Genomic DNA, 8596 nt, shown 5'->3' with positions numbered 1-8596 from the left:
AAAAAAAAAAAAAAAAAAAGGCTTCGGCTCGCGGTGGATCTTTACCGGTATGTCGGCATCTGGTGCAACGCAAGGTGCAGATTTTACAGACGGAGCTGCAGAGGAGGCAACGAAATCTCCCGCCAAGGCATCCAGGGCGGCATCAGGCGACTGAGAACGATGGAGCGACACGGTCTTTACTAAGGAGAGCCAATTTCTGAGTTAAGCAGATGTGATTACGCTGCGCCGACGCGTACCTGTGCTGGAGGGGCTGATGGGACGCCGACAGGAGCCTGGCAGACAGGAGCTGCAGAGGAGGATGTGAAATCTCCTGACAAAATGTCCAGAGCCTCTCCGGTTCCCATGGCGGGCTGGTGAAAAAAAGAAAACAGAAAAAAATTAAGAAACAGACTCCAGAACCAGGTTAATAAAAAAATTACACCCGACTACTAGAAGGTATAATGTTCTCGGTCTCACCTCTGGTTTGGGAGCGGGCAGTTTCTCAAGTTCTTCCTTGTTAAACCTGTAGTCTGGAGGCAGTGTGTCGTCTCTCTCACCCACAAACACACCCTCCTCTTTCTTGATTTTGCCCACCTGCAAGAAGAATTTATTAGTCCCACCTCAAAAATGTGCACATCCTCAAAAGAAAACAAAAAAGAAAACGCGTGTATCTGCGTGCTCTTTACCGAGACGATGTCTTCAGGTCGGGGTTTGGGGGGTTCGGGTTTTGGCTTGTCCTCTGGAAGTGTGTCGCTAAGAGCGCTGAGAGCATCCAGAGAGATGGAGTCCCCCTGAAGAGGAAGGAAAGAGAGAGGAAATTACACTTCCACACTGTAAAGTAGAAGAAAAATAAAACCGAAGAGGGAACAAAATAAAGGTTTGTACCGCCGGCGTTACCTTTGCTAGCTCTGGCTTCTTCTGGACAGCTTGGGGTTGTTGCTCCATTGGACAAACGGTCTTCTGCAAAAACACACAAAAGACGCACACTGTAGCATGTGTCCACTGGAGAACTTTGACAGGTTTTAGAAGAATGTTATAATTGAAAACTGTATCGTTGATTGTCGTAATCTTTGAAAGGAGACGCCACGTCTGAAAGGGGGGCAAGATGAGGACCGCATTGCTGATCCACACCGTTCTGCTGTCTGAGAATATTTTATGGATGCAGCAAATCTGGGTTCTCCATTTACAATCTAAGAGTTTTACCTTTTACAATTACTTTGGTGTTAAAGGAGACTGAATTGGATGCTGCAGCTCAGCAGCATCCAATTCAGAGCCCAGTCAGACCAGGTTAGAGAGAAACTCTGGGGTTTCTCTCTAACCCTAAGAGAGAAACGTTTACAGTCCCAAATAAAGTTTAGACTGAGTCACAAAATCTACATGACCTGTTTTATTACTACATGAAAAATACACCATTTTAACTGAGATATATCCATAAAAACATTCTACATTTATGTATCACCAAGAAATAAATGAAAGTTGGAAGTCTGCTTATAGTTAAAAAAACGGCCAAAGTTATGAAGCTCATCCCTACAGGGTGTAAATAGCTGCAGGATGCTGACCCCTGGTGCAGGGAAAGAGCAGCTGAAACTCTAGTTATTCAATTTATGCTGCTCAGAGTAAAGCACTACATTTATGAAGCAGGCAATCATCTTTTCCTTACAGTAAGCTGAAACTAGACTGTAAAATAAATAGAAAACATCCTAAACTTAGCCTAGCATTTCAGTTAATTACCTAGCATAAAATAATTGGGTAACATTTTATTTGAAGGGGGTTGAATAAGACTGACATGACACTATCATAAACACCTGTCATGAACATGAATAAGCCTTCATGAATATTTATGACAACAGTCATAAAGTGTCATTCGGTAAATTATGACACTTTTAATACAAAGTTGACATTATTCAAAATGTCTTTATGACAACTTGACATTAACCAAGAAATCATTACTGATATAAATTTGTTATAAAAGTATTACTGATTGCACTTTAAAAATTAGGTAACTTTATGTTATTAAAGGTAAAGTTTAAACAGTAATGATTTCTTGGTTAATGTAAAGTTGTCATGACAAAGACATTTTGAATAATGTCAACTTTGTATTAAAAGTGCTTATTCATGTTCATGACAGGTGTTATGTCATGTTTATGACAGTGTCATGACAGTCTTATTCAACCCTCTTCAAATAAAGTGTTACCAATAATTGCTTTATCTTAGCTTGTAGTGAGTTTACTGACAACTGAGGTCACATGAGCAGAGTTAAATAAATGTGTTAAAAAAAAGACGTCTCAGACAAAATATCCGTCACTCTCAGAAAAACAAAAAAAAACAAAACAAACAAACATGTTCAGAATGCAGTCCCGATGAAATGCAGAGTATAATGTACCAATAAGTATAATGTGGGCCAATAAAACCCTCAAGGGGTCATCTCTAGTGAGCGCACAGGTAGTTTAGTTTAGTTTTTTTTTTTTTTACCTCAGGTGTTTTCTTTGTAGTGGGAGGAACAGGCGCGTGGACTCCAGACGCTTTAGATGGAGCGACAAAATCAAGACTTTCCAAAGCAGCCAAATTCTCCACCTTTGCCTACAAATGCAAAAAAAAAAAAAAAAAAACTATTTACAAACTGTTTAAAACAACATAGAATTTAAAATGTGACATTTTCCAAACTCATGTTTTGATACTTCCCTCACTTAATACAAATATATAAGCAATAATATAATACTGAAAAATAAAAACACACATCTGCCTCCAAGATAACCCTAGAAATGTTCCTACATGCTAATCAGCTTATCTCTTTCACTTGCAGACAAATCATTTTTTGAAAAAAAAAAAGCCTAAATTTAACATCTGACCCAGGTGTGTCTGTGGTTTACCTGAGCTGGAGGAGCTGAGGGTTTTACAACTGGAGCCTGGACAGGAGCAGCTGAAGACGAGGTCGTGAAGTCTCCAGACAAAAAGTCCAGAGCGTCACTAGTCTCCATTTTGGGCTAAAGGACAGAGAGAAGGATCCAACACTTGATGCGACACTGATACATGATTAATATGAAGTTACTGAGCATCATCTGAGGCAGGCGTTTCAATCTGAACTCCTTCAGATTGGATTTTGTGTCTAACCTCTGGTTTTGGAGCGGGCAACTTTTTGAGCTCTTCTTCGTTAAACCTATAACCCGGGGGAAGCGTGTCCTCCCTCTCTCCAACCCGCACACCCTTTTCCTGCTTTACTTTGCCTTCCTGGAAACATAAAAAGGGAAAAGATACATAAGCAACACATAGAACGTCCTGCGTGGCATCAAAAAGCTCAGGAGTATTCAGTTTTTTTTTTGTTTTTTTGTTTTTTTTGTTTTACCGAGACGATGTCTTCAGGCTTGACTTTGGGAGGTTCTGGTTTCGGTTTGTCTTCTGGCAGCGTGTCAACGAGAGCGCTGAGAGCATCCAGAGACATTTCGCCGCCCTGAGGAGAGACAAGGAAATCTATGGATATTGATCCCATATCAAAAGGTTCTCCTGTGTAAATGTGAAGCAAGATGGGAAGTGAGAGATGAGAGACAAAGAGAGAGAGAGAGAGAGAGAGAGAGAGAGAGAGAAAAGGATAAAAGTTTCTGCCACTGCACCTGATCACTCTTTGGTTTGTCCACAGCGCCGGTTTTCCCTGCTGAAGGCTTCTTCCCAGAAACAGGAGGAACTCCAGAGGACTCCACTTTCTAAGAGACAAAACACATAACATTTATTTTAAAAAATAAATAAAAGAAGTTACGAACGAATGAGTTAATCTGGTGACACCTTTTGGTGAAACAGGTGTACTGTACCTGAGCGCTGCCAGCAGACACAGCAGCTTCCAGAGAGAGGTCTGTTTGCGCTTTCTTGACAGCAGGGGGCGCTTTCTGCAACAACAAGCGAAGAAGTGAAACAACATTGTAAACGGAGATGAACCAAGATATGTAAGGAAGCTACTTTTATAATTTATTGAGACGTCTGCAGCAAAGTTTTTCTATTTAACCTTTTAGAGTTGTCATCCTCTGTGTCATGTTGACATGACCTACTTTCTTCAATATAGTGATGCAAATAATGAAGCGTATTTTTAAAATGAGACGCTACTAGCTTAAATTGCTTTTCTTTTTTTATTATTTTATTTTAAAATAATATTAAAACTGAGACTGTTCTCTAATGGCAAGAATAGTACCCGAATGTTGCTGAATAAAGCTCAAGGGAAAAACTGGAATTGCCTAAAATTGGTCTGACTGGTCAAAACTTTGTAAATATTGAGTCGGACATCTCTGAACCTGTGCGGCAGCAGCTGACGGTGTGACCACCGGAGCCTGGACTTTAGCTGCTGCTGCTGGGGCTGTGAAGTCTCCAGATAAAAAGTCCAAAGCTTCTCCTGTTCCCATAGTCGGCTACCAGAGGAGAAAGCAAAGAGTAAAAGAGTTTTAAAAATAAATATTTTTTCACCTCTTCCACTAGAAACTATTCATTTGTTTTAGAAGTAATGTACATGTGTCTCCATGTCCTACCTCAGGTTTAGGAGCAGGCAGATTTTTTATGTCCTCCTTCTTAAACCTGTAACCTGGAGGGAGCGTGTCCTCCCTCTCTCCTACACGAACACCCACCTCCGACTTGATGTTTGCCTCCTGTTAAAATTAGTTACGCATTCATGAGGGGAAGAAAAAAAAACTATAATAAGACATTTTTAAAAACTAATTGCTTTGGACTAAATTATTTCTGTTACAGATTTCAGCTGAGAGGCCATAAAATCAGGGACGTGCTGCTGTTTGAGCTCCTACCTTTACGACATCTTCAGGTCTGAGTTTGGGAGGTTCCGGTTTTGGTTCAGCTGGTCCCAACATGTCATCGAGGGCACTGAGAGCATCCCCAGGGATAGACTCGCCCTGACGGGACATCATGATGCAAAAGGTGAGCTGATCTGACTCATTTATTCACAGTATAGATACGTTTTCAACCTCACGCCTCTCTCTCACCTTGTCGGACTTGACCGGGGTGCTGACCTTAGCGGGGCACACAGCTATAGGAGGAACGGTTTTCTACAACATCAGACAGACAGCAGAATAATATTAACAAGAAAAGACATTATAAACTGAAATTAAATGAGAAACCAAACACACAGCTTGTATCAGAGGAAGTCGTATCAATATTTTCATTCTACAAAAAGAAGAGCTAGGATCGCCCTCAAGGTCGACTAAATTGGTTCATTAGGTGCGTTATTAATAATATGCTGGTTGTGTCGTCCATGTGGAAAATGACAGTCCAATCAAATTCAAAATAAATATCAAATCAATGCTGTTTCTTAACCCCCTGTTAATGTATAAACATTGTCCAGGCCTTTTAAACTCCAAAATCAAAATTATTTCAAGAAAAGTCCTGGGTGGTGGAGCAGCTGGTTTGTTTCTTGTAACCACTTCCAAGTCGATTGTTTGACAAATATATTTATTTCTGTATGTAGGCAAAATAATAACTTTAAAAAAAAGTCTTACAACTTATAACAATAGTTAACCTTTCTGGTATTACAAGTTCGAAATTCAAAAAAAATCATTAAAAAAAACCCCCTCCTGTTAATGTTAGAGTCTAAAAGTTACCAAACGTAATCACAACATTCACAAGTACAAAAATGAACGACAGATTTTGGTTCCAAACTTATGATTTAGATTTAGCCTTTAGAAGGTTTTTAGAAATAACTTCTACTTTTCAAAAACAAAGGCAGCAATTTCACAATCAATGAAATTGCTACTTGGTACGAAAGCAAACATGGTGTTGTGTTATTTAAATTTTGAGCTTTTTGCTGCCGGGTACTTCAGGGAGAAAATACCGTGGAGGGACGAGAGGAAACTGCAGCGTCCAACGAGAAGTCATCTGAGGTTTTGTCCATCCTGGCTTTCTTATCAGCAGGAGGAGCAGCTGCAGGGGCTGCAGCAGCTTTCTGCAACACAAACCCAGAATAAAACCTCTAATCTTCTGCAGTGATACCATAATGATACCAGAATTTGACATAGAGTTGAACTTTTCCACATTTTATCATATTTCAACTCCAAACGTCCATGGATTTGATTGGGATCAGATGAGAAACAAATGAAGCTTTGCAGCCTAAATGTAAAATCTCCCTGAACCTCCCCAGAGTGAAACATGGCAGAAGAAGCATCAGGCTGTGGGAATGTTTTCTTTAGCAGGGACAGAAAAGTTAGTCTAAGGCGAACAGAGAACGGATGGAGCAAAAAAGGGGAACTATTGTTCACAAAAATTAAATTTTCAAGATGTGCAAAGCTGGAAAACGTACACAAAAAAAACTTGCAGTGGTAATTACATGAAAAAGTGGCTTCTCAAAGTCTTGGCTGCGAGAGGCTGAACATAACTGCAAGCCTTACTTTTCAACTTTGTTATTAAAAATTTTATTTTCCTTCCATTGTACAATTATGCACTACTTTGTGTTTCTATGTGACTTATTAGAATTTATAGCTTGAAATTATAAAATGTGAAGAACTTGATGGGAAACAAATTCTTCTGCTCTCCAACATAGATAAACATAAGATGCTCTTTTCATACGAGAGCACTGGGTTTTACGGAAAGGATGGACGAAAGCCAACAATAAAGAAAAACACTCACTTCCTGCTTCTTGGGCGCCGATGGAGCAGTGGATGTAAAACCCATCGAAAGGGAATCCAGCGCCTCGTCTGTGCTCAGCGGTTTCTGATGTTAAAACGAGAGCAGAAGCATCAGACATCACATCTTCATTCAGTAAAAAAATACCCAAATTAGTTTTCTACAACAACCACGCGATGCTCCACTAGATGGCACAGCACATCACGTCACAAGCTAAAGGAAAAATAATGCAAACCAGACTGTACGTACCCACACTGAGGGAAAAGTACAGGCACACCCTTCCTCACATTCCACAAAGCGAAAAAAGAACTCACAATTAAATGTGTTTTTTTTTTTTATATGACACTTGGGACATTAACTCAAGCTGTTTTATCAACTCGGGAGATAAACACAAACTAAAAACCCAGGAATGTTATCAGGCTGGACGGAGATTACAGACGGACCAAAGAACTGTGACCTCTTAATGCAGTGGGAGTAGGCCGATGCAGGAGTGGGTGTGCTGAGAGCGAGCAAATATTAAACTACAGCTGAGGTGCTGCAGCAAGCGGGTTCGGCGTACTGTATGTGCTTGTTCATGCACACATATTTATACGAGTGCTGCGTTTTGCTCGACATGAATCGACTAGTTCCGAAATGAGGAGGTAGATCCGACTCGGAGCCGTTTGCCGAGCCAACACCCAGCAGTGCAATGCAGCAGCAGAGGAACCTGCAGCTCATACAGTGGAAACAGTAAGCACATGCACAAGTGTGTGTGTGTGTGTGTGTGTGTGTGTGTGTGTGTGTGTGTGTGTGTGTGTGTGTGCGTGACTTCTTTTGGTTTCATATGTAGGAAAATATTTATTGGGAGCAAGTTTCAGATTTTTCTCTGGGTTTAATTATAGGGTTCAGAGTTCAGGAAGCCGTAGCTCCGACAGAGGGCAGTGCTGAAAGGGTTACTCACAGGAACATCTTTGGGTTTTGCATCTGTAGGGGCTGGAGGCTAAAAAAAGGAGAAGACAAGGATACACGTTTCAATATTAGGACAAAAATAAAGAGGCAAAACAATTTAGACATTCAGAGTACAGCCTGGAGTCACAGTTATCCCCACCAGAAGATTTTAGATATAAAATCCCCTTTTACGGAGGTCTGGATTTTCAGAAGTCAACCATACAAACATATTTTTGTATATTCTTAGAATCTAATGTTTTTTTATGACCTGAATTTAACATTTGGATTATTTAAAGTATTTAAGTATTTAATTTTATTCCTGTATGGTTGCTCAGTACCTTCTGCTGTTGTGTTTTATGTAAACGGTAGTTGTGACAATTAAATCAACCTAGTCAATGTTAAAGTGCAGTACGATTGTTCCTGTCTAGATCGTCAGCCTCTTAAAAAAAATGGCAGGCAAAATTAATTATTTTGATGCAACTTTCTGATACTTCCAAATATTATAAACTATTCTGTCAATATGAGTTGGGTGTTTTAGTTTTATATATATATTACTCTATTGATGCCAAAAAAAACTCCAAAACAATAAAGCCTTTTAGATTTTTTGTGACATATCCAATAATAGAAAGTACAAACATCTATTGATGATGATGATGAATTTATTTCAGAAAAAAAAGCAAAACAAAAGTAACACATATTCCTAAGTGTAAATGCAACACCTTATTACCTTCCAGACACACACTATGACACGCAAATACACCTCTAATTTGGTGACTATGTCTGAAAAGGGACAACAATAATAAAATAAAAAATATGTAAAGGTTAAATATTTACTTTTTATTCTAGTATCCAAAACAAATTTGACTTGTGGCTGGCTGTGGCTCAAGAGGTAGGGGGCTCGTCCGGTAACCAGTGGTTTTTAGTTTTGTTTATAATAAACAGTGGCTGATAGAGTAAAGCATTATGAAATTCTCAGAACTGATAAAGCATAATAAGAGTGCGGGCCAATTATCATTTGCCTTTGATTTTGCAAAATATCATATAAAACATGTCTGTAAATTGGACATAAAAGATGTAATACAAA

At 39.4% G+C, this 8596-nt stretch overlaps 1 protein-coding gene across 20 annotated transcripts in view; it reads right to left on the bottom strand.

The window, feature by feature from the left end:
- The window catches only part of cast (calpastatin), a 48398-nt gene that overhangs the window by 6926 nt on the left and 32876 nt on the right, over window positions 1-8596 (bottom strand). For 19 of the 20 annotated variants that reach the window (XM_015035238.1, XM_015035244.1, XM_015035243.1 and 16 more), the window contains 18 exons: window positions 7526-7564; window positions 6589-6672; window positions 5798-5908; window positions 4953-5015; window positions 4758-4862; window positions 4488-4604; window positions 4257-4370; window positions 3783-3857; window positions 3588-3677; window positions 3323-3427; window positions 3091-3207; window positions 2850-2963; window positions 2452-2559; window positions 865-939; window positions 666-770; window positions 457-573; window positions 237-350; window positions 46-150 (listed from right to left, as the gene is read on the bottom strand). In XM_015035238.1, the coding sequence (XP_014890724.1) occupies window positions 46-150; window positions 237-350; window positions 457-573; window positions 666-770; window positions 865-939; window positions 2452-2559; window positions 2850-2963; window positions 3091-3207; window positions 3323-3427; window positions 3588-3677; window positions 3783-3857; window positions 4257-4370; window positions 4488-4604; window positions 4758-4862; window positions 4953-5015; window positions 5798-5908; window positions 6589-6672; window positions 7526-7564 (1758 nt within the window). The remainder of the gene's footprint in view (window positions 1-45; window positions 151-236; window positions 351-456; window positions 574-665; window positions 771-864; window positions 940-2451; window positions 2560-2849; window positions 2964-3090; window positions 3208-3322; window positions 3428-3587; window positions 3678-3782; window positions 3858-4256; window positions 4371-4487; window positions 4605-4757; window positions 4863-4952; window positions 5016-5797; window positions 5909-6588; window positions 6673-7525; window positions 7565-8596) is intronic. The other variant, XM_015035257.1, reaches the window with a different exon arrangement.

Source organism: Poecilia latipinna, unplaced genomic scaffold, assembly GCF_001443285.1.
Source record: "Poecilia latipinna isolate Pla-1442-1.1 unplaced genomic scaffold, P_latipinna-1.0 Scaffold329, whole genome shotgun sequence".
Classification (NCBI taxonomy): Eukaryota; Metazoa; Chordata; class Actinopteri; order Cyprinodontiformes; family Poeciliidae; genus Poecilia; species Poecilia latipinna.
This window is presented reverse-complemented; position numbering and strand designations above follow the sequence as displayed.